This window comes from Polypterus senegalus, chromosome 3, assembly GCF_016835505.1.
Source record: "Polypterus senegalus isolate Bchr_013 chromosome 3, ASM1683550v1, whole genome shotgun sequence".
NCBI lineage: Eukaryota > Metazoa > Chordata > Cladistia > Polypteriformes > Polypteridae > Polypterus > Polypterus senegalus.
In genome coordinates this window covers 125,358,118-125,385,085 of record NC_053156.1, presented here as the reverse complement: position 1 = coordinate 125,385,085, position 26,968 = coordinate 125,358,118, and the positions used below count along the sequence as shown (strand labels likewise).

At 40.4% G+C, this 26,968-nt stretch overlaps 1 protein-coding gene across 1 annotated transcript; it reads left to right on the top strand.

Moving 5' to 3' along the window:
* The first annotated feature begins 13,397 nt into the window (after nucleotides 1–13,397).
* LOC120526597 (E3 SUMO-protein ligase ZBED1-like) lies at nucleotides 13,398–15,432 on the top strand. The gene is made up of 3 exons (XM_039749759.1): nucleotides 13,398–14,658; nucleotides 14,748–14,851; nucleotides 14,933–15,432. The coding sequence occupies exons 1-3, from the start codon at nucleotides 13,398–13,400 to the stop codon at nucleotides 15,350–15,352; spliced, it is 1,785 nt and encodes a 594-aa protein (XP_039605693.1). The 3' UTR covers nucleotides 15,353–15,432.
* The last annotated feature ends 11,536 nt before the right edge of the window (nucleotides 15,433–26,968 follow it).

Genomic DNA, 26,968 nt, shown 5'->3' with positions numbered 1-26,968 from the left:
AAATGTAAAGTATTACACATAGGAAGTAAAAATATTAGGTTTGAATACACAATGGGCGGTCGGAAAATCGAGAGTACACCTTATGAGAAGGATTTAGGAGTCATAGTGGACTCTAAGCTATCAACTTCCAAACAGTGTTCAGAAGCCATTAAGAAGGCTAACAGAATGTTAGGTTATATAGCACGATCTGTGGAGTACAAGTCCAAGGAGGTTATGCTCAACTTTTATAATGCACTGGTGAGGCCTCATCTTGAGTACTGTGTGCAGTTTTGTTCCCCAGGCTACAAAAATGATATGGCAGCACTAGAAAAGGTCCAGAGAAGAGCAACTAGGCTGATTCCAGGACTACAGGGGTTGAATTATGAGGAAAGATTAAAAGAGCTGAGCCTTTACAGTTTAAGCAAAAGAAGATTAAGAGGTGACATGATTGAAGTGTTTAAAATTCTGAAGGGAATTAGTACAGTGGATCGAGACTTGTATTTTAAAATGAGTTCATCAAGAACACGGGGACACAGTTGGAAACTTGTTAAGGGTAAATTTCGCACAAACATTAGGAAGTTTTTCTTTACACAAAGAACGATAGACACTTGGAATAAGCTACCAAGTAGTGTGGTAGACAGTAAGACATTAGGGACTTTCAAAATTGACTTGATTTTTCTTGGAGGAAATAAGTAGATAGGACTGGTGAGCTTTGTTGGGCTGAATGGCCTGTTCTCGTCTAGAGTGTTCTAATGTTCTAATGTTCTAATGACAGTTGACAACCAATGAATGCTAATCCAGCAGTACAATCCATAGAATGTAGTGATGGTAAATAGGGGAAGCTGCTCTGTCTGATATCTCATATTTTACGTACTAAACAGAATACAAAAAAATAAAGGGCTGAGATTTCTACTGAAGAAAGTGTAGTTGTTGATCCTTTGCACAGCAGGCAGCACAATGACTGTGAACCTTACAAACAGAAAAGTTGCTTGTCTGTCTGATGTCTCTTATTTTACACACAATAACAGAATGAAAAAAAGAAACAAAGGATAGAGATTTCTACTGAACCTACTACAGCTGGTACTCCTTCATACAGCACCGGCTCCATCAAGGAGGCATGCTATTGGGTGTTAGAAGAGGGGGCAAGCACAACTGTGCTGGGAGATTGGCACTTAGTCGGTAATTATAATATGGGCTGTGATTTTCAGTTGGATAATTTGACACGGTGCAGCAATGAGATCAGCGACAGCAATCAGAAAATCTGACATATCCCATAACAAAAACCTGCTTAATATGACATCGGTTTTACAAGATATAAGGAGCAGATAAAAAGTTTGATGGGTTCCTCAGTCAGTCTATTTGAAAATATTTGTATAACTTTGTTTCAAAGAATTTTTTTTTCTCAAACCTAATCTAAATTTTCTGGTTCTTGCACTAAATGTTTTTCAAGGTACTCCTTCATCTTTGTCATCTGCTCTCTCTGTCTCTTACATTGTTTTTTATAAGCCGCAGGTCAACAGACTGCTAAAATAGGGAGATTTACAGGTTCTTTTGGGTAAAAATGATTCCTTTCTAATACCATTTGTAGGATGTCGTCCTTCAGTAAAAAAAAATGCTAAAAGAGAATTTAAAAAACCTCATGTACCAAAAAGAGAAATCATTAAAAAATAATTGAACACATATTTTCAACAAGTATTTGGTAAGAGAGAAACAAATAATATGCCCCATGCAGAAGTAAAAATAAGTTCTGAATTAATAGATTTTAAAATGGTCAGATGCAGTTTAAGCCCTCAATATGTTGGAAAAAAAAACAAAAAAAAACCCACTGATACCGAATGCAGTCTTACCAATTTTATTGAAAGAAATGAAAGACATCATCTATAAAGCCTTATTAGGCATATTTGAGTACATGTGACTCCAGTCTTCAATAAGGGAGATAAAATGGATCCTGGTAATTACTGACCAATATGTCTCACTTCTATACCATCCAGAAAACTATAATAATAAATAATTTAGAAAAGTACCTATATTAAACTAATATAATAAGTACCAGCCAGCATGGGTTTATGAGAGGAAGGTCCTACCAAACCATTCTTTTTAGATTTTTTTGAACAAGCAACTACAGTACTTTAGAAAAGCAAAGCATACAATATAATTTACTTAGATTTTCAAAAAGCCTTTGATACAGTCTCATATCAAAGATTAATTTTGAATCTATAAGCTGTAGGTATCAGATGAATCCTGCAAAACTGAATCTCAAGTCGGTTAACCGACAAGAGACAAAGAGTACAGCTAAGAGGAGAATGTACCATGTAGGGTAAGGTCAACACTGGGACTGTCCTTGGACTGTTACTTTTTCAGATTTACATTAATAAAATATATTTTGGTATAGTTTAGTAAACTTGTGAAATTTGCTGTTACGAGGCAGCAAAAAAAAGAACTCAAGCAGACTTGGACAATCTTTAGAACTGGAGCCAACGCTTGAAAAATTCAGATTAATGTAGAAAAGTGCAAAGTGACACACGTGGGCAAAATAAACATCAATTATATATACAAAATGGGAGACACTGTGCTAAAGGAAGCAACCTCTTTAAAGGACTTCGGGATTTATGTTAACACAACATTTTTACCATCTAAGTAATGTGCAGAAACTATTCAAAAGGCAAATACCATTTTTGGTTTTATATAAATCATGGCACATTATGCTCAGATTATATAATGCACTACTAAAACCACATCTGGAGTTTTGTGTGCAGTTCTGGTCACCATGCTACAAAAAAGACATAGCAGCACATGAGGCTATGCAGAGGAGAGCAACCAAATGTGTCCCAGAACTTAAGGGCATTTCTGTTCCATGAGACTCAGAGAATTAAACCTGTGCAAATTAAATTTCAACCAGAGGATATGGCGTAGGACCTAATTCAGGTCTTCAAAATTCTTGTAGGCATTGTTAAAGTAGTGAATCAGTGAATCAAATACTCAACGATACTAGTGGAAATAAAGAGAAAGTCTATTTAGGACTAAAGCCAGGATGTGCTTCTTTACCCAGAAATGTGGGAATCTGGAACAAACTACTGAGACATGTAGTTGAAGCATAAACCTTGACAACCTTTAAGACTATCTACATGAGATATTGGGATAGCTTAGCTACTTACTAAGCAAACAAACCTAATGGACTAAATGATCTACTCTCATTTGTCAAATTTCTTATGTTCTTGTGTTCTCTTGAAGCCAATCGTCTAAGCTGGTGAGGTAACACAATTCCTGCTTGTGTTATTACAACTCACTGTCCCATATACTAAATGATGCAAACATACACAGGTAAGATATTTTCCACAATTTTGGTATTGCTTATTTAGGAACATGCAGACCACAACAAAGAAATTTATTAGTAAAGCATGTGGCTGCATATTCAGGTTGTTAGTATCCTGTAAACAGAGAAGAATGGTAGTGGTAAAGGAGTGCACACACTCATAAGCAGGCAGAGGTCTGAAAATCAGGTGAAACAGCCAAATTGAATCACCTAAACCAGAATCAATAACCAAAAAAAACAAAGTAAAAATTCAAAAGCTAAATTCCTGATACTAGCCAGTTTTGTTTGCCCTTAACTGTCTCTATGAATAGTTTTGTTTTTAAAAGAGTAGAATTTTTTTTTTTATTATTAATTTTATTACAATCCATACATAGCAATCAAGTTTTTACAAAAAAAAGAATTAAGTTAAGAACAGGTCGATCCCCACCCCTGAGAGAGAGAGCAAGCCAAATGGCGTAAAATTTAAACATACCTAAATTAATAAAATCTCTGTGCTTTATAAACTTATTTTAAAATATTACTGATTAGATCCTGCCATGTTTTGAAAAAAGTCTGTACGGATCCTCTAACTGAGTATTTGATTTTTTCCAACTTCAAATTATATAACACATCGGTTTCCCACTGACTTAAAAGAGGAGAGTTTGGGTTCTTCCAGTTTATCAGGATAAGTCTGCGTGCCAAAAGTGTAGTGAATGCAATCACAATTTGTTTGTCTTTCTCCACTTTAAGCCCTCTGGAAGAACCCCAAACACAGCTGTTAATGGGTTAGGAGGGATTGTGAGTCCAAGACTGTCTGAGAGGTAATTAAAAATTTTTGTCCAGAATGATGTTAATTTGGAGCAGGCCCAGAACATGTGACCCAGTGAGGCTGGGGCTTGGTTGCAGCGTTCGCAGGTTGGATCATGCCCTGGAAACATTTTGGAAAGTTTTAGTCGAGACAAATGTGCTCGATATATAATTTTGAGTTGTATAATTGTATGCTTTGCGTACATGGAGCTCGAGTGAATTATCTGCATTGCTACTTTCCACTCTGTTTCTGATATATTAAGAGATCTTTTTCCCAGTGTCCTCTTGGATCTTTGAAAGGAAGGGATTGTAAAATGATTTTATATATTGTAGAGATGGAGTCTAATTCCTTGAGATTGAGCAATATTTTTTCCAGCATGGATGAGGGTGCAAGATTAGGAAAATCTGGAAGGTTCTGTTTAACAAAGTTCCTGATTTGAAGATAGTGAAAGAAATGTGTAGCTGGAATGTTAAATTTGGAATGTAGTTGTTCATAGGATGCAAAGACGTTGTCTATATAAAGATCTCTAAGCAAGTTAATTCCAATTTTTTTCCAAATATTAAAAACTGCATATGTTTGTGAAGGTTGAAAGAGGTGGTTCTCTTGCAGAGGTGCCACAGATAGAAGCTTCTCCGTCTTAAAATGCTTTCTACATTGGTTCCAGATTCTAAGTAAATGGAGTGCAATTGGGTTATTTGTATATTGCCAATAATGTGTGTTTATTGGAGCGCAGAGCAGGGAATACAAAGAAGTACTGCAGGATTTTACTTCTATTGCGGTCCAAGCCTGTGTATGTTCTTCTATTTGTGTCCAGGTTCTTATCGCCTGTATATTTGCCGCCCAGTAATAAAACTGGAAGTTAGGTAGAGCCATGCCGTCTTCTGCCTTTTGTCTTTGTAAGGTTGCTCTTTTGATGCGTGGATGTTTTGAATTTCAAATAAATGAGGTTATTGTTGAATCTAATTGCTTAAAGAATAATTTCTTAATGTATATTGGGATGTTTTGAAATAAAAAACGGAGCTTAGGAAGAATATTCATCTTAACAGTGTTAATTCTTCCAGCTAGTGTGAGATGAAGGGTTGACCATCTATGCAAGTCTTGTTTAATTTTTCCATGCAGATGACGAAATTTTGTTGATAAAGAGCTTTATGTTTACTTGTGATGTTTACCCCTAGGTATTTAAACTGTTCTGCAGTTATAAAAGGTAGGGTATCTAATCTAATATTATATGCTTGAGAATTCACTGGAAAGAGTACACTTTTATTCAGATTAATTCTGAGACCAGAGATCTTTTGAAATTCTGTGAGTGCTGCTAAGACTGCAGGCACAGAATTTTCTGGGTCTGATATATACAGTACCATATCATCTGCATATAATGAGATTTTCTGTTCCAGTCCTTCTCTGCTAATCCCCTTTATCTGATCAGTATTTCGACAATGTATTGCCAGTGGTTCAATGGCAATCGCAAACAGCAGCAGTGACAAGGGGCATCCTTGTCTAGTGCCACGTTCTAGTTTAAAGTAGTCTGAGCAAATGTTATTGATGCAAACTGAAGCTTCTGGGTTAGTATACAGCAGTGCTTCTCAATTATTTTCTGTCATGCCCCCCCTAGGAAGAAGAAAACATCTCGCCCCCCCACGCGACTATAAATAGTATCATTTGTCTATAAAATTGTTATAAGTACACCTCTGCATAACACTGTATCCTTATTAACGTATAAGAGAATAAAAAAAGAAAGAAATATTGACCAATTTACAACAAAGAATAGCTTTATTAAATGTAACAGAAAAGATTTAAAGTGCATTCTAAATTCAAAAAAAATTTAAAAGAAAAATAAAAAAGCATGTTCCCCGAGGTCAAACGCTCCCCCCTTGACGGAGCAGGGGGGGCGCGCCCCACTATTTGAGAAACACTGGTATACAGTAATGTAATCAATGCACAAATGTTCGGGCCAAACCCAAACTTCTCAAATATAGTAAAAAGGTATTTCTATTCAATCATGTCAAATGCTTTTTCTGCATCCAATGATAATAATATTTCTGGGGTGTTTGATTTAGTTGGTGAGTATATTACATTAAACAGGCGTCGAAGATTTGAAGATAAGTGTCGGCCCCTAATAAATCCAGTTTGATCTTGTGATATTACCGAGGGGAGCACTTTCTCCATCCTTCTAGCTATGATTTTAGAGAGTATTTTAAGGTCATTATTCAGAAGTGAAATTGGTCTGTATGATGCACATTGTATCCATCCATCCATCCATTCTCTTCCGCTTATCCGAGGTCGGGTCGCGGGGTAGCAGCTTAAGCAGAGAGGCCCAGACTTCCCTCTCCCGGCCACTTCTTCCAGCTCTTCGGGAGAATCCCAAAGGCGTTCCCAGGCCAGCCGGGAGACATAGTCCCTCCAGCGTGTCCTGGGTCTTCCCCGGGGCCTCCTCCCGGTTGGACATGCCCGGAACACCTCACCAGGGAGGCGTCCAGGAGGCATCCTGATCAGATGCCCGAGCCACCTCATCTGACTCCTCTCGATGCGGAGGAGCAGCGGCTCTACTCTGAGCCCCTCCCGGATGACTGAGCTTCTCACCCTATCTTTAAGGGAAAGCCCAGACACCCTGCGGAGGAAACTCATTTCAGCCGCTTGTATTCGCGATCTTGTTCTTTCGGTCACTACCCATAGCTCATGACCATAGGTGAGGGTAGGAACGTAGATCGACTGGTAAATTGAGAGCTTTGCCTTACGGCTCAGCTCCTTTTTCACCACGACAGACCGATGCAGAGCCGCATCACTGCGGATGCCGCACCGATCCGCCTGTCGATCTCACGCTCCATTCTTCCCTCACTCGTGAACAAGACCCCGAGATACTTGAACTCCTCCACTTGGGGCAGGATCTCTCCTCCAACCCTGAGAGGGCACTCCACCCTTTTCCGGCTGAGGACCATGCTCTCGGATTTGGAGGTGCTGATTCTCATCCCAGCCGCTTCACACTCAGCTGCGAACCGATCCAGAGAGCTGAAGATCACGGCCTGATGAAGCAAACAGGACAACATCATCTGCAAAAGCAGTGACCCAATCCTGAGTCCACCAAACGGACCCCTTCAACACCCTGGCTGCGCCTAGAAATTCTGTCCATAAAAGTTATGAACAGAATCGGTGACAAAGGGCAGCCCTGGCGGAGTCCAACTCTCACTGGAAGCGGGCTCGACTTACTGCGGCAATGCGGACCAAGCTCTGACACGGTTGTACAGAGACCGAACAGCTCTTATCAGGGGTCCGGTACCCCATACTCCCGAGCACCCCCACAGGATTCCCGAGGGACACGGTCGAATGCCTTTTCCAAGTCCACAAAACACATGTAGACCGGTCGGGCAAACTCCCATGCACCCTCAGGACTCTGCTAAGGGTGAAGAGCTGGTCCACTGTTCCGCGACCAGGGCGAAAACCACACTGTTCCTCCTGAATCCGAGGTTCGACTATCCGACGGACCCTCCTCTCCAGAACCCCGAATAGACTTTTCCAGGGAGGCTGAGGAGTGTGATCCCTCTATAGTTGGAACACACCCTCCGGTCCCCTTTTAAAGAGGGGACCACCACCCCGGTCTGCCAATCCAGAGGCACTGTCCCGATGTCCATGCGATGTTGCAGAGGCGTGTCAACCAAGACAGTCCTACAACATCCAGAGCCTTAAGGAACTCGGTATCTCATCCACCCGGGGCCCTGCCACCAAGGAGTTTTTGACCACCTCGGTGACTTCAGTCCCAGAGATGGGAGAGCCCACCTCAGAGTCCCCAGGCTCTGCTTCCTCGTGGAAGGCATGTTAGTGGGATTGAGGAGGTCTTGAAGTACTCCTCCCACCGACCCTAGCGTCGAAGTGAGGTCAGCAGCGCACCATCCCCACCATATACGGTGTTGACACTGCACTGCTTCCCCTCCTGAGGCGCGGACGGTGGACCAGAATCTCCTCGAAGCCGTCGAAAGTCGTTCTCCATGGCCTCTCCAAACTCCTCCCATGCCCGAGTTTTGCCTCAGCAACAACGAAGCCGTTCGCTTGGCCTGCGGTACCTATCAGCTGCCTCCAGAGACCCACAGGACAAAAAGTCCTATAGGACTCCTTCTTCAGCTTGACGGCATCCCTCACGCGGTGTCCACCAACGGGTTGGGGATTGCCGCCACGACAGGCACCGACCACCTTGCGGCCACAGCTCCGGTCAGCCGCCTCAACAATAGAGGCACGGAACATGGCCCATTGGACTCAATGTCCCCACCTCCCTCGGGGCGTGGTTGAAGTTCTGCGGAGGTGGGAGTTGAAGCTACTTCTGACAGGGGACTCTGCCAGCCGTTCCCAGCAGACCCTCACAACACGTTTGGGCCTACCAGGTCTGACCGGCATCTTCCCCACCATCGAAGCCAACTCACCACCAGGTGGTGATCAGTTGACAGCTCCGCCCCTCTCTTCACCCGAGTGTCCAAGACATATGGCGCAAGTCCGGCGACACGACCACAAAGTCGATCATCGACCTGAGGCCTAGGGTGTCCTGGTGCCAAGTGCACATATGAACACCCTTATGCTTGAACATGGTGTTCGTTATGGACAATCCATGGCGAGCACAGAAGTCCAATAACAAAACACCGCCGGGTTCAGATCGGGGCCATTCCTCCCAATCACGCCCTTCCAGGTCTCACTGTCATTGCCCACGTGAGCATTGAAGTCTCCCAGCAAAACGAGGGAATCCCAGAAGGTATGCCCTCTAGCAACCCCTCCAGAGACTCCAAAAGGGTGGATACTCCAAACTGCTGTTGGCGCACGCACAAACAACAGTCAGGACCCTTCCCCACCCGGCGGAGGGAGGCCACCCTCTCGTCCACGGGGTAAACCCCAATGCACAGGCTCCGAGTCGGGGGGCAATAAGTATGCCCACACCTGCTCGGCGCCTCTCACCGGGGCAACTCCAGAGTGGTAGAGAGTCCAGCCCCTCTCAAGGAGATTGGTTCCAGAGTCCAAGCTGTGCGTCGAGGTGAGTCCGACTATATCTAGCGGAACCTCTCGACCTCGCGCACTAGCTCAGGCTCCTTCCACTTCAGAGAGGTGACATTCCACGTCCCAAGAGCCAGTTTCTGTAGCCGAGGATCAGACCGCCAAGGTCCCCGCCTTGGCCACCACCCAACTCACACTGCACCCAACCTCTTTGGCCCCTCCCATAGGTGGTGAGCCCATGGGGAGGAGGACCCACGTTACCTCTTCGGGCTGTGCCCGGCGAGCCCCATGGGTGCAGGCCCGGCCACCAGGCGCTCGCCATCGAGCCCCACCTCCAGGCCTGGCTCCAGAGGGGATGCACATTGTAATAAGTCCTTATTTTGTTTTGGAAAGACAGTGATTAGTGCTTGGCGAAAGGTTTGCGGGAGAGATTGGTTATCTCTGGCTTCTGTAAATGTTGCTAATAGGAGGGGAGCTAGCTGAGCGGAGAATTTCTTGTAAAACTCTGCAGGGTAGTCGTCAGGGCCTGCTGCTTTTCCACCTTGGAGTGACTTTATAGCATCTAGTAATTCTGATAACGCCAGAGGTTTATCAAGTTCCTCCACACTAAAAGCATCAATTTGTGGTATCTGTAATGTATCCAGAAATGCATTAGATTGTATATTGTCTTCTTTAAACTCAGTAGTATATAAGGATTAAAAGAGTAGAATCTAAACTTGCACATTGAATAATGCGTGCCGCCATATTTAATAGATAAAATGTAATGATATAACATGTCATGTGATTTCCTCATCATGTAACTGGCAACTGGCTTAGCAGCATCAAACAAAATGTTCATGGCCATGCAAGGTGAAATACAAAATGGTGGCAATGATGCAGAAGTAAGATACCAAAATGGCAGCGTGATGAGGCCATCCTTGTAATGATAAAATAAACAAATTCATGAAAAATAAAGTAGGAAATTCTGGAAATGCTTCAAAACAAATAATGGGCCTCAAATACACAGGATATGCCATTATCAAAAACAGGAAAGAGCACTGGCCGAAAAGAGATCTGGCCGAAACAGGGAAGGTCAAAACCAATTAAAGACACTCCTGCTAACACAAGATAATGATTTTTTTTTAAATAATTAGATTTTTTTTGAGGAGAAGCTGAGTTAATCTATCTATCTATCTATCTATCTATCTATCTATCTATCTATCTATCTATCTATCTATCTATCTATCTATCTATCTATCTATCTATCTATCTATCTAAATAACCAGGTGAGGAAAAATTAACAAAGAGGGATATAGAAGGGAAAGAAATAAGTACAAAACAGGCAGTTAAATTAAAATGGATAAAGATTTAGCTTCTAACAAGAACTGAGTTAGAAGAAAAGTAACTAAACAAAGAAGCAGTACCTGACCAAAACACAAGAATCAGAAACCAAACAAAGAAACCAATTCCTAAAGAGAAGGGGGCTGTATAAGGTGAAATACCACACCTTACAGTGCTCAGGCACTGAGGCAACCTGAAGTTTTTCACATACAACTAACTGCATCCCTAATAACTACAGAACAATGATCTGTTTTTGCTTGACAAGGAACTGAAAAATGTCAGGTTTGGAGCAGAAGGTATCCTGAACCTTGAGAATTATTGTAAAGAAATTAAATGGGGCAAAAATGAATTGAGTATTCTGAGGTGTATGGGCAAAACAAGCCTGTAGAGAACTAATTTGTAGGTCAGAAAACAAGGCAGGAATTCAATCCAAGCTGAATTAATGAAGGCCCTATCCAAAAAAAAACCAAAAAAAAAAACCACATGATTTACATGCAAAGATTGCATCGCCAGTTTATATAGCCACTGCATAAAGATTTTACATGTGGCAATTCTTCCAATGCCAAAAGGCGAGTGATCATGTGGTGACAACAACCCTACAGACACTCAAACAATATTGTTGCAATAATCAAACATCCCAACAAAATGCGGGTGCAAATGACAAAACATTAGCAAAATACCAGTCCAATAGCATCACTAAAAACAATAAGAATGAATAAATTATGAAATATATAAGTATCACTAAAAATTATGCAAGCAACTTGATGATGGGTTCAAAATAGGAGAATTCATGACAGAAAATAATTACAAGTTAGTCAGAAAAGAGGCTGGAGAACATCAATAAGAATAAAGAAAATGAGGATAGGAAGGAGGCAAACTGATGACATACGGTATATACATTCAAGGAAGATAACAGCCATGTCTTCTACTGAAATATGGCAGTGGACAGGCCTGCTGTGAAAAGTTGTTTGTGAGAAGATCTATTTGACATTGCCAAACAGTGTATTTTGTTTATGGCATGAACATTTTGGTGGGGTCAAATAAGAATTTTCCTACAGAGTACGTGCAGACTTCACTAACATTAACATTAACTTGCACAACTAATACTATCTGTCACTCTTTTGCTAAGGACTAGTGAAACATGCAGATTCATGCAACTTTTACAAAACAAAATCAATCAGACATTTGGATGCTGGTAACTGGTTTGTCTCAATTGGCATCAGATCATTGTGATACCCTCTGACATTGTCATCATCTGCCAAAATACAGTCAAGTAGGTCTGAATGCTTTAAAAAAGTGAGAGTCTCACAACCACTTACTGCTTAGGAAAACCCTTTAGCAATGAACTGCCTAAACTGGAATGGCCAAACCTTAAATTTAGAATCAAGGTAAAAAGAGAAAAGCCACAATAACACAGAAAAAACAAACAGACTGAGGCACAGTGCATGACATCACTAACTACCTTGTGGCTTAGTGTTTGCTGGTCACCACGAAGCCAGCAAACAATTAATACAATTATATTGTACCTGTTTTTTTCCACACCAGGACTCTGTGCTTCTTTGAACCAGAATACTGCTGGCTTCTTTCCACGAAATGGAAGTAGCATACCTAAGCTTGCTTGGTGGATTTTTTCAAACTCAGGAAATTCAGAAGCAGCTCAATGTCTTGTGGAGTGCCTTTTTACAAATTACTGTGGCTCCTTTTAAGGGATCAGTTTGTACTGGCATGAGCTGCATGGCCTCGACTAGGAAAAAGCACAAACTAGAAGTGCAGACATAAAAACCATCAACCACAACAGGATTCTCATTTTAGATAGATAGATAGATAGATAGATAGATAGATAGATAGATAGATAGATAGATAGATACTTTATTAATCCCCAAGGGGAAATTCACATAATCCAGCAGCAGCATACTGATACAAAAAACAATATTAAATTAAAGAGTAATAAAAATGCAGGTAAAAACAGACAATAAATTTGAATAATGTTAGCGTTAAACCCCCAGGTGGAACTGAAGAGTCGCATAGTGTGGGGGAGGAACGATCTCCTCAGTCTGTCAGTGGAGCAGGACAGTGACAGCAGTCTGTTGCTGAAGCTGCTCCTCTGTCTGGAGATGACACTGTTTAGTGGATGAGGTGGATTCTCCATGATTGACAGGAGCCTGTTCAGCACCCATCGCCCTGCCACGGATGTTAAACTGTCCAGCTTCATTCCTATAATAAAGCCTGCCTTCCTCACAAGTTTGTCCAGGCATGAGGCGTCCCTCTACTTTATGCTGCCTCCCCATCACACCACCACGTAGAAGAGGGCACTCGCCACAACCGTCTGATAGAACATCTGCAGCATCTTATTGCAGATGTTGAATGACGCCAATGTTCTAAGGAAGTATAGTCGGCTCTGTCCTTTCTTGCACAGAGCATCAGTATTTTATTATGGACGAGAACCTTCAAACCCATTCCCAAATTTGGACATGCAGTACACACACCCATAGGTATGGAAAACACTGCAGACACCAGGAAACAACATTTCAGCACCTTACACAAGGACAATTTTACATATTACAGGAAGCAATATTTTTCTAGATAAGTATTTAAATTGAGGATATAATCAAAAATTGGAAGACAAAGCTACTCATGAGGATCTTTATAAAAATCTTAACAATAAATTAAATTCTTGAGGGAAACCTATCACTTATTTTGTTCAACATCTGGTGAAGCTGTGCCTCAGAGGCCTTCTGTCTATCTGTATGTCTGTCTGCTTTTCGTGAGAGAACTACTTAACAGTAGGGGTGTAACGGTTCACATGGATGTATTGAACCGTTTCGGTTTTGCATGTTCGGTTCGGTCCACTTGCGTACCGCTTCGGTTATATTTTATGCATTTTTTCTCATTAAATCTATTACTACTGCGATCTAAGCACCCCAAGCGGAACTAAAGTCTTGGGTGAGTTTCCGCATGGACGCCTCTGAGTGTCGGACACTGGATAAGGGAGAGGCGCGCCAGTAGCTCGCAGACGTGACAAATGGGGTTATGGCAAATCCAAGCGAGAAGCCTGAGCTGGAAGACCCTCTCAGCTCATTACGTTCTCCTGTCTGGGAACACTTTGGCTTCCCTGTTAAAGTTACCGATGGACAACGGCAAGTGGATAAATCCAAAGTTGTTTGTCGACATTGTTCCACCACGGAGATCGGGTACGCTGCAGGAAACACGTCTAATATGTTAACACACTTAAAACGGCACCATCCATCTGTGAATGTTTCCTATACAAGAAAGAAAACCAGCTTGGTGCAAACAGTAACACCGATAACTTTAGCTTTTAAACAACATCTAGCGAGCAACTCTGACCGGGCCAAAGCAATAACACATGGTATTGGAGTCTTCATAGCTACGGGATTACGTCCATATTCAGTTGTTGAGAACGCTGGCTTTAAGTATATGATTAAAGTTCTTGAGCCTCGCTACGAAATACCATCACATCCTCACTTTAGTCAGAAAGTTGTACCAGCACTTTATGAAAAAACTAGAAGTGATGTCGTCAGCGAGCTATCGCGGGTGCCCTCTCTTTCACTTACGACAGATAGTTGGACTTCACGCGCAACAGAGAGCTATTTAACAGTCCACTTCATTTCGCCACAATGGGAGATGAGGAATCACGTTCTGCAAACGAGACATGTTTATGAACAGCACACTAGCACAAATCTTGCAGAGCACCTGAAGGAGGCTGTGAATGAATGGAAGCTGGAGAGACCTGGGACCACAATTCCTGTAACCACAGACAATGCTAAAAACATTGTCAGTGCTGTAAAAGAAGCAGGACTGGGCCCTCAGATTGGTTGTTTTGCACACACCATTAATCTAGCCTCTCAAAAAGTAACAAGCATCAACCAGATATCTAGATTACTGGGAAAAGTAAGAAAGATTGTGACATGTTTTCACAAAAGCACCACAGCAGCGCACATCCTGGAAAGCAAACAAGAAATGCTGAATATTCCAAAGCATTCTCTCATTCAAGATGTCCCCACACGATGGAATTCAAGTTATGACATGCTTCAGAGATACCCTGAACAGCAGGCAGCTATATATTCAGCACTAACTGAGAAACCTCTCAAGAACAAAGATATATACACACTCAATGACGAAGAAGTGGCAACGGCAGAGGAAGTGATTGAAGCACTTAAACCTCTAAAAACAATCACAACCCTGATGAGCACTGAATCCAGAGCGTCTGTGTCCATGATAATCCCCTTGAAAACTACTGTTCTCCACTCTATGGCACCAAAACAAGAAGACAGTTCTGCTGTGAGAGAGGTCAAGCTAGCAGTCACAAGAAGCCTGCAAGAAAGATACTCTGTGTGCTATGACTTTTGCACAAATGCACAGCCCTGGACCCCCGATTCAAAGCCTTGCCTCACATAGAAGATGATGAGAGACAGAAGATATTCAGCGACATCATAACAGAAATGATGACAACCACAGAAGAAGAGGTATTAAATTATGATCTAATACCCTTTTTATTTTTAATTACATTATTAATTAGCCCCAAAACATTACTTTTTTTTTTGCAGACTGAGGATGCCACAGAGATAGGAGCTGGATCCTCATCATCTCCAGAGGCATCATCCACCAGATCACCTCCAGCTAAGAAGTCTGTAATGACTGAACTTTTTGGTGAACTTTTCCAGAGACAGGGGGGAAGTAGTAAACCAACCCTTTTGGAGCAGGTCCAAGAAGAGGTCAGTAAGTACAGAGCTTCAGGGTGCCTTTCCCTTGAAGCTGATCCTCTTCTTTGGTGGAAAGGCCATGAGGCTACATACCCACACATAGCAAAGCTCGCAAAGCGTTACCTCTGTATTCCAGCTACCTCTGTTGCTAGTGAACGGGTCTTCTCCACTGCTGGAGATATTGTCACTGCAACCAGATCTGTGCTTTCTGCAGAAAATGTGGATAAATTAATCTTTCTAGCCAAAAACTTTAAGCTTGAATAGTTTTATTTGTCATATTCAGGCTGTTGCGGCTACATGTTCAAAGTTTACATTTGTTACTTGTTTATTTAAATTGTTACAATAGTTTTAAAACTCAGAGTCTAATTTATTTGAAATATCACCCAAATGGGTCGCTTTAATTTATTTATACAAATTCTATTGTTTGTATTTTTTTTTTAAATAAAAGCATTTAAAGTCATTTTTTTCCTGCCTTTTTTGTACCGAAAATTAACCGAACCGAGTACCTCAAGAAAGTGAACCGAACCGAAATTACATTTTAGTGTACCGTTACACCCCTACTTAACAGATTTAGATTTGGGTTTTTTTCTATAATTTGCTTGAACATTACGGTTGATTTTTGTGACTTCTGTCATCAAGCTAAGTATCACAGTTTGCTTGCGGCAGCAATTTATTTGCGATAATCTGAAGAAGAAGCTGTGGGCCAAGGGAAGAGGGAAGCATAACGTCAGGAGTAGGGAGCCAGACGGGCCCCCTTTACTCACATGACAGCCTCCAATTGAGTTAGTGTACCTCTTACCACGTGTTGAAACGTATTGTTTCCGCTTAGCTAGTGATACCTGTTTGTTTATTGATTTTTAAAGTTTGTCCTGTTTCCCTACTACGAGGTGGAATGGGGGACAGGTAGTATAAAATAAATGCCACTATAGACAAAGAATTTTGACATCTGACAAACCCTTAAAAACAATACCACTCATCTGTGTTTGTGATTCCAGTGGTCTTCAGATCCAAGGGACATACAGGATTCATTATTGAGAAGAATCCAATGCCAATCTGTGGCAATGCAGGCTATTCAATCCTGACATAATACAAACATAGTCAGACGTGCTTAGCATTGACACACACCTTGAATAAAATCATTGGTGGTCATGGTCCAAAGTGTTGACTGGTAATCCTTGGAAGATACCAGGTGGAAGATGGAGAAATCCTCTTCTGGTGATATTCCAATGTCCCTTTTTTTCTTGGTGTTGGTGTCCTGCAACTATCAATAGTAGTCTTACATCTATTCTGCTAAAATATGATATGTGATGTTGAGCTGACCACTCAGATTCGTGAAAACAATTGATTTAACCCAACTCAGTTGATCATATGACTGGTAAACATGTCCACAACCTATTTGTTGTGTGTTGTGGCAGCTCTTTCAACTAGCTTATCAAAGTTTATGGCAAGCCCCAAACATATTCCTCTAGTGTCAGAAATGAGCGTAATGATCATACAAACTCATTAGCAAACCTGACTATGCTGATCTCTCATGTCAGTTTTCAAATAAACTGAAGCACTCCATGCATTTTTGTCACTTTGTGTTTAAACAGTGGTACATCTTAACCACTGTATCCTAAGCATAGATTTATTAAATAGGTTTATTTCAATTTAAAATCATTTGGAGTTGTTAATTATCCAGGCAGCATCAAGTGAAAACCTGAGACTGATTCAATATGACACCCCACTCTATCACTGAGCGCACTCACACTTATATCCACACTCACACATAACAAGCCAGTATAAAGGTGCCAACTAGCTTTATATATATTGTGTGTCTTTTGGATGTGAGATGAAAACCAGAACATTCACAGAAAGCTCAAACAAAAATTGTACATATTCCATACAGACTGGGATTTGAACAGCAAGCTCTATATCCATTAGGCCTTCTAAATAAACATAAAAATAGGAAATATGTTAAAGTCAGATAGTGTGAGTGCATTTCTCATTACAGCTCCTTAATTTTTTTTTTCATTTCGCTTTGGCTGTTTAACAAATAACACTGAGCAGTGCAGCCTGCACTTCAGTGCACCTTCTGACCTTTGAATTTGTTCAAATTTTAGACAGCATTGCATTCAACTGTATAGGAGTTCTGTTTAAAAGAAACAGAGCTCCTTCACCTGTGGCCAGAAAAGCTAGCGACTCAGGTTGACGCTGACAAATCTATCTATTTGGGGCGAAATTGTCAGTGAGAAACTTCCGCTCGAATTATTTTGGACAAAACTGGCTGTTGGAAAGGGTAAATCCCGTTGCATGAAGGTCTGAACAATGGCCAAATGTGTTGATGTGCTGCTGGTGGGTTTGGGTTGACAAAGAGCGGATTAATTGGTGCCTTGGCTGACTGATTCGAGATGGCTCCACTCAGCAAGCTCTGTGGGGAGTCCCATTGTCCAGGCCCTGATTCCCACTTTTCACAAACTCGAAACAAAAGTCAATTTCTTTTTTCAGGGGAAAAATATCAGCCCATGTTTTAGCTCTGGAAAGTGACTCGGATTTTAAGGACGACTAACTTCATGCTTCAGTTTTTTTTTTGTTTTGTTTTTGTTTTTTTTTTTCGTCTGTAATGACTACTGGCAAGAAGGGGAAAAATAAAGAGAAAAAAATCTTTAAAGACATGCTGAAGGTTGTGCACCTGTCAGGCGACTGGGCCTGCTTTATACATGTGCTTATTAATATTAAAATATACAGGAATGCCATCATTTACTGAATTGAAATCAGCCTGATTTAGCAGCTCATTCCTGCTGTGACCACTGCTCTTTAGGCTTTTGTAAGGACATTTGTTTGCACAGATGCATTTTATTTATTATGTGTTATAACTCCTTGTGCTGCTTACCTGATCTGCTGCACTGAAATATCATGTTGGCACTTTACTTTTTTAAGTTGTAAAAACAGAGCTTAGTGTATAGATAAGATAAACTTAGATTACTTTCTCAAGGTTAAATATGTCTCAAATTCTGATATGAAATTTTCCTGATCCAGTCTTTCAGTTTTCATCTTGCAGTGATGGATTTTAATCAATCGCATTTTGCTTTATGAAGTCTCCATTTGACTCACTACTAGTGACAGAATTGTAGCTTCTCTTGAATAAAGTGATAACAGTAGGTAATTCTTTGTTAAAAAAAGACAAAAACAAAAAGAAAAGCTGACAACTCTGATACACTCTGATATATTCAGAGACAAGGAATATTTCTGCTCTACATTTTCATTCTATACTTAGAAGACGATTCAAGGAAGTTAGTGAAAATAATCATTACAATTTAATAAACTATAAACCATCCAGAGTTGATTCCTAGCCTTCTCCTGATGCTTCCTGGATTGGCTCCAGGTTTTTAATCCTAGCATGTGGAAGCATAATGTACTGCTAGATTAGTAACCCTTCAGTGCAGGCATGGCAGCTACAGCTACAGTATGTGCATCTCAAGTGTCTTGTATATTGTGAGTGTATGAAGTTTTTCTCCATGTGCAAAAGCATGGCAACATTTATTCGAAGGCAGAGTGTGGAACTGGAAGTGCAGCTAGACAGAAATTACCTGCAAGCACTTCCTAGATGTTTCTCCACTTCTTAAATTAATTGGCCAGGGAATATGGCTTATTGAGTTGGGGAATGTAAAATAAATGATGCTACTTCTTATCTCAAAAACAGTGTGAGGCAGAAACAGCAGAGTGAAAGTGCAGAATGAGTAATTCACAAGGAAGTTGAGAGCACATGGAGCTCCATGGAAGGAGCCGTGGAAGATTGTGGTGGTATTGGAGAGCAGCCAAGGAAGGAGACAAAGGTGAATAACCTTACGGGAGTAATATTACAGTCATTTCTCTTATCTCTACCTCTCAGTTTCACCATTTAAATAAAGGTTAAAATCCATTATTTCAATACATTTTGTAACTGCTGACACAGTGGAGCAAGATTAATTATTGTTGGATTAATTTAATGTTACAGAAGCATTCCAGGGGTTAGCACGGTTGCCCCACACCTCCAGATTTCAATGTTGTTTGTGTCGAAGTTAAGTCCAGTCGATCCATCTTTGTTTTGCTGTGTAGTCTGATTTAACTAGCATATCACAGTACATGACTATACTCCTGATTTTAGTCATAGCTATGGTTTTAAGAAGATCGCGATGAGGTGTGGCCAGTTGCAGCGCATGCCTTTTACCATCAATTGAGTAGTGTAATATTCCCAACTCAGTCATAGCACTCTAGAACTCTCTGAAACTTAGTGCCATAAAATGAAATTGGTTTGATTTCGTCAATTAGAGTTGCATGTCACAGGGGTGGGCTCTTAACCTCTAGTGGACAGTCAACTGGAACCAAGGAACATTGGAAGCAGCAAAGAAAGAAAGAAAGAAAGAAAGAAAGTGTTTTGGACTGTTAAACTGGAGTAGCTGCAGCTCTATGAACTTAACAAGATTTTTAACCATAATGAGACGTCACACCAGAATATGATATGCTGGTTAGATCAATTGATGACTCTAAATTTAGACAGAGTACAAGTGAGCATGACTCTCGATGGACCACAATCTCATTCAGGACTAGTTCTTGTCTTGAGTCCAATGCTTCAATGATAGGTTCCAACTCCCTGCTGGAGCTGAGAATATAGAAATATTCTTATAACCACCTGGTACTGCCCAGGGAAAAAATGACGTAACGAAGATTGCCCTCCTTTGCTGTAATTAATTGTAAAAGTATGCCTTCTTCAGTGTTCTTGTTTTTAGTTAAAATAACTGGAATGATGCCTTCAGATGTGTCATCTGTTTCCTAGCAGCTCCTTTTGATAATGAAAAGCAGTCAATGATCAAGTTCTATTACTAGGGTTTGCACTGAATGTATCAAGAAGTCAAGAAAAATCACACCTTTTATTGGCTAACTAAAAAGATTACAATATGCAACCTTTCGCGGCAACTCAGACCCCTCCTTCAGGCAAGATGTAATACAGAAACTGGAGTTCCCTGTGCTTATACAGAAACTAGGACAGATACAACATTGGAAAACCTCTAAGTGAGACATCTTAAATGTAAAAAATGAATAGACCTCTTCAGGCTAAGATTCATTAAGCAAGAGAGGAGAACAATGTATAGTCAAGATCCTTTGATAAGATAACTGTCCAGCCAAAGTCTTTTGAAGTTTCTGATGAGTTTTTCAATACAATGTAGGTCTGTAGACAGGCTGTCTGGGACAGTCGAGAGATGCAAACAATCCTCATGTCTGGCCATAAAACTCTTGTCTCTATTTAAACCATGTTGTAATGTGTTACATTTTAGCATGCGTTTAACTTCCCATTCTTTTCTCCCTTGCTGTGTTCTGAAGTGGCCCATAAGCACTGTGACTTTAAAGTCCCTCTCAGAGTGTCCATGTCTGTTAAAGTGGGCTGCTAGAGGAACATCTCTGTTGCCACGTTTAATGTGGAACTTGTGTAAATTCATTCTGTGGTGGAGTGTTTGCCCAGTTTCTCCCATATAGAGTGCAGTGTCAGGACATGTCATACAGAGAATTAGGTAGACCACATTAGATGATCTGCAGGAGAATGATCCCTTTATGCGATGTTCTAGTCGGCAGTGTGGTATGATCACACGGTCTGTATTATACATGTGAGCACATGTTTTACATCTATTCTGTAGGCAGGGAGATGTACCATTTTCTGTTGGCTCACTTAGGGTGCTTTGGACAATTAGTTGCTGCAGGTTTGGCAGTTGTCTGTATGCCAAGAGGGGAGGTTCTGGAAATACATTTTTCACTGTTTGGTCATTGTGTAGCATTGGATGAAGTTCTTTTATAATTTTTCAAAGTGCTTCAAGATGTGGGTTGTAGGTGACAACAAGGGGGATGTGGTTCTTCTTGTCTTTGTTTTGTATTCTAGGAAGTTGTCTCTGGGTATGGCTGTAGCTCTTCTTATTTGAGTGTCTGTTGTTTTGGGGGTACAACCTTGTCTGAATAAATACATATATGCTCCAGTAATCACATGAGTGTTTAATTAAATAAGGGATTTAGTGTCAGTAATTTAGAGGTTGGGCAATGGGTCTAATTACAGTACAGGTGCTACATAAATGGAGAAACCATGATAAGAGATGAGATTATAAGAGAAGAGACAGTAGAATATGGTGGTTCAAGGCATGTCCAAGGAACTATTGATCACCTAACCCAGGGGTGCCCACAATTTTTCGGCTTGCAAGCTGCTTTTAAAATGACCAAGTCGAAATGATCTACCTACATTAAAAATGCTATATATATACACTGTATATATATACTGAGTATACTTTATACATAAAATATATGTTGTCGTACCTTGCATAACTGAATAACCTTTATGGCACAATAACAATTCAATACATTTATGGTCACTACAGTATTTGGATTTAATAATCGTCATGTGGGAAAAGGCTAACTCGCATAAATAAGTACAGCCAAATAATGCAGTAAAGAAGCTTTTGAATTCAGCCGAATGAAAAATGACAGCTGTCCGATTTAACTGCGATTTTAGTTCCCTCTCCTTTCTCTTTCTCAGATCGCTTTTCGGAAGGAAGTCAGTTTCGTAGTTTTTATGAACAGTTCAAAGTGCCTTTCCACATTTTCCTTCTTTGGAATAGCAATGATAGATTGACAGATCAGACAAACACACTTCGATTGTGACATTGTGAGAAAAAAATCCTCTTACAATTCCACATAAAGCCCATAACCTCCCCAAACAAATTTTTTTTGAATCCCTTCTTTAGTCGATATAAATTGGAAGGCTGACTAGATCACAGCCGGAGTTTTGCAGTAGCTCACGTGTTTGATCATGCGTGCAGGATGACCAGTGTCTTAGAAGAAAGGAGATCTCAGTCTGGCCGCCCTGTATGTCAATCAAGTGGCAAATGCCATAGGGAGGATATATGATAGGCTAACATTTAAAAAAATTTTTTTTTGAATGCAACGCAATCTACCTGCACTACCTTTACAATCTACCGGTTGATTGCAATCAACGCATTGGGCACCTCTGACCTAACCCAATGGGTTATGTTGAAACACCCTGTAAGTAGTGTTTTGACTTTGGACTTAAAAGGTGACCAAGAGTGATGATTTTATGGTTGGGATGTAGTTAGGCTATATAGTAAACGAGTCAAGATGAGACAAGAAAAATGACTGCTAAAGCTGTCTGGCAGCATGGGGGTGTAGTTAGTTAGTGATTAGTTCTTGTGCCTTACATTTCTACTGCCCTAGGTTTAAATCTCGGTCTAGGCACTGTCTGTATGGAATTTGCACATTCTCGCTTTTTGCTGCATATATTTTGGGTATTCTAGTTTTCCTCCCACATTCCAAAGGCTTGCAGATTAGTAGGAACTCATAACTCCTGATTGTCCCTGTTTCAAGTGAGTAAGTGTGCATGCCTGAATCTGCTCTACAATGCATTGACTCTCTTGTCCAGTGGTGGATTCTGCCTTCCATTTCAATGCTGCTAGGATAGACACTGGATTGCAACAACCTTGAACTGGGTAAAAGCTTTAGACAGCAGATGGGAGCACAAATATATGCTAGTTATTTTTCTGCCTCTTTTGTTGCAGTTCAGCTTTTTGGCAAAAGCAACTTGTACCTAAGACACTCAGCAGTCAGCATCAGCCAAGAAAATAATTTGTGTCATTGCTGCATTTAATTCAGTTAATTGCTAAGTTGTGCTTTGTACTGAAGACCAGCCTGGAGCTACTATATTTTTATTTGAGGTAAACACATTGAAAACACAGATTTTTTTTCATTTTTTTTTCTTTAAGTTGTAGCATGATGGAGCTTTGTATAATTTTTTAATTTACTAGTTGTGTTGATATAATTTGTATATTCGTTAATCTCTTTTATTATGACCATATAAGCAAATCCAAAAATAACACTATAATATCTATAAATAACTATAAAAATAAATAAATGTGTATGTTTAATAACAAAATATTCTTACTGTATATCAAGTTTAATTTGTCTTCTATATTGCCATTTGCAAAATTGGGGACCACTCATTGCTATCATAATAGGGGCCTGAAACACTTGGGATGTGAGCGGAAAGCAAGAGAAGTCTAAGTTTTGCTGTAGATAACTCAAGATTTATTTAGAAATGTTTAACTAGATAAAAGCAAGGGCTGAAAAATTAATAAATGTAGCACAAATAAAAAACCTTTTCCTTATCTGTGGACATAATAACATTAAGGCTGCCAGAAATGTACATTCTGGTTCATCCCAACTTGATGTTCCTACCTCATTGAATATGGGGAGAAAATGAAGCCCTCTAAGTCTTGAAAACAATCACCAGCAATAACACATTCTGATGATGCATGAACAAAAGTCGTTCTGCACAAGTGATAACATGATTCTGTCTCAGTTTAAGACCCTGCTGTGCAAATAATAAGGTTGAGGTCCCTTCTTCTAGCAAGTCACAGAAGAAAAGTAAAAAAGCTACTGTGCTCAAATGAGGTGCATATACATGCAGGAACAGACATTCAATGTAAGCTTAGTGCTGCACTCACCAATGTAAAGTCAGTTAATATAAGTTTAAGAGGAACAGCAGATCTTTGGATCTGTCAGCATGTGAAATTAAACATAACAGAAATAAAAACCAATACTCTATGAGAAAGCCAGTAAACGTATAATTTAATGGAGGTAATACAAATGAGCAGAAGTGACATTCTGCAATTTTCCTTAAAAGCTCAAATGGGTCCAGTTCTGGTGACTGAGAAGGCCATTGCTGATGGATGAATTTGTGTTCACGTTCATCATACTAGACAGGCTCTCATGTCTCTGTGGTTATTGGCATTATTGCTCTTAAAGACAGCCATCTTGGCAGGTGAGCAGTCCTGCAACATGAAAGGTACGTGTTCATAAGGGGCCATTAAGTAGTAGCAAGTGTTGATTATGCATTTGAAAGGGAATGACTATAACCTAAACCATATCAGTTACAGGCATTCTACATTATTTGAAAATGGTAGAGTTTCCCCCTCTGGAACAGACTTATTGATTTCATTATACAGAATGCTTGCTATGCATAAACCTGATGATGTATGGAGAACAAGATGAAAAATTATTTATTTACCCATATGAAATTTTTGTGCTGTTTGGGAATCCATTACTTTATTCCTAGAACAACTAACAATACTTGCCAATTTACCAAAATGGGAAAATGAATGGCTTGTGTTCTGCAAAACAACTTTGATGTTCTGCTCTGTAGCAGTCTTGGAAGTTAATTTATGTATATATTGTGGCTGTTTGTTATGGAATGCAGTTCTCCTGTTTTTACATACAGATCATCTTTAAAGATATTGAAATTCATCATGTAATGCCTGCATTTCATACTCTGTATTGTCATGGTGTGATAAACTTGCAAAGTGTAAGATGAATAGGAACCTTATATCATCTCCAGATGTCCAAAATGCAAAGATTTAATATTAAAACTAAACCACACAAAGGGGAGATAACCAACGAGACAGCACAGCTTACCAATAGTAAACAAATCATTGCTACTACTCAGGACCTTCCTTGAACAATTATCTACCAAGTGACTGGTTCACCCTCTTGTTCATCTGCCATTAGTTTCAAAAGCACTAACTACTTCACTTCCCATTTCCATCTGTTACATATACTATACCTGGCCTTTATATCTAGCCTTTTGAGTAGTTGCCCAAATTCACCTGCCGACACTAAGCTCAGTAAATCTACTAGCTCAAATGGCTTTAAAACTCTTGGTCTTCAGGTGTTGGGTAGTCCTTCAAATTAACAAAAGGCAAGTCCTCTTGGACAGTTTTTTTCTTAAGAGTGGCTGAGTTCTGGAAAGTCTTTCTTTAGTGATTATATAGAAGAATATCAAAGACATTTTAAAGCCTGGTACATTAAATGTAAAAGTCGATTACCAAGTACAAAGAGCTACTCTAAATTGAAAAGATTGGGAGCACGTACTGATATAGGGCGTTGCCACACCCATCAATGGCGAACCCCCTCAGCATCCCAAATTAGGACCCGCATGCAGCCATGCAACAGGTGACACCTCAGCACCACACTAGTTAGGATGGAATGGCACAGTGTGAGGTTTTTTACAGTGGCTGGAGGGCCAATCCTGCCACTAACCCCCAAGTTCTCTCTGCAAATTGGAGGACCTGCTTGGAGAGCTGGACGTGGATTAATTTCATACCCAGGATGGAGCAATTGCAGGTTAAGGGCCTTGCTCAAGGGCCCAATGGAGCGGAATCACTTCTGGCATTTACGGGATTCAAATCGGTAATCTTCCGATTGCTGGAGCAGATCCCTAGCCTCAGACCTACCACTCTGCCTAGAAGTTGAAGAACAAAGTTAAATATAGACAAGGTTCTAACTTAAACTTAGTTTGTTTTTTGAGCATAAATTTCTCACAGAATCTTTCCTTTATATTCTTGGGTGCTATATAATATGCTAATGTGCACAGCTATCATTTATAGTGTGACAGTGATAATGTCACATGTCACAGAATCCACTAATCACATGGCTAGCAGCATACAGCATCTTGAGATCCAAAATCTGCACAATGGTAGCCCTCATGGGAGCAAATACAGAAAGCAGCCGTGAAACAAACAGCACCGAAATAACATTAAATGTCATGATTTCTGGAGTTTTTCCTTTTTTTATAAAAATAGTATTAATGTTACAGGAGTGTGACAGACAAAGGAGTGGAATTAGCCTCTTCACCTGAGTGCTGGTGAGTGGCCCAAAAAAGAACTTTTGGTATCTTCAGTTCCTCCTTTGACATGCCGCTCAGGTCTTCATCGGTGACATGCACTGTCTGCTGTTTTGTCACTTTATCTGTTTACACGTGCCACCCAGCTCCACCTCACTCCACTCACATGGGGTCAGAGGTGACTCATATGCATTACTATTCCTTGGCTTTGTGAGCTGACCGAAGCCAGGATCCACATTGGAGGCTCACAGGTGGCCATGCATCCAGGACGATGGGCTTTAGCATCCAGGAGAGGCTATCAAGTGCCTTTCTTCCAACTCTATCCATGGGGCTACTTTTTAGCTGGCTTCTACAGGTACTCCCACCTGCTTGTACAGTCTGTGCCTAACTGAGTAGTGGGTCCCTCTCTGGTCTGGACCCTGGAGCCTCTGCAATACTTTTTTTTTTTTAACAATCTCAGAAAGTTAGTTCAACTGGCATGGAAAATGGCAAATTGAGTCTAAGTCACTAATGTCCCAATAGTCATATGATTAACATCAAGGCTCAACTTTTTTTACGTTGGCATTTTGTTCTTCACAATACATTGGTGCCTCATTTTTCAAATTTATGTAGTTTCAGGAGGCTGTTTGAACTCGGAATTATTTGATGTCTGAATCAATTTTCCCCATTAGAAATAATGGAAAGTGAAATAATCCTTTCCCAGACCCGAAACAATACCCATTTCTATAAACCTAAATAGCAAATACACATAAATTAAGGTAAAATAACACAATTAAATGTTCTGAATAATAATTTCTAACATGAAAATGATTAATAAAATATGTAAATGCTGTGTAATAAAATGAAAATTGCATTTACTATACCTTAGTGAGGATTGGTGATGTCCCGTGTGGCTGGTGGAGAGGAAGAGAAAGGTTACTGTTTGAATGGGGAGTCAACTTTGGTATCTTAAACATGGCCGCCACATCCGCCACACGTGTACCACATTCATGCTTCACCATAAGTTACTTTTCACCTCAATCATTGATACTACAATCTTCTTCTTAGGCTTTGTTGCTTCCACACTCTTCTTGGATGCCATGGTTAATAGATAGGGGTTATGTATATAACCATACACAGCAGAAATAAAGTGAAAAAAGGACTGAAAACACATGCGAATAATGCAAGAGATTCTTTCACAGTGAGAGTGA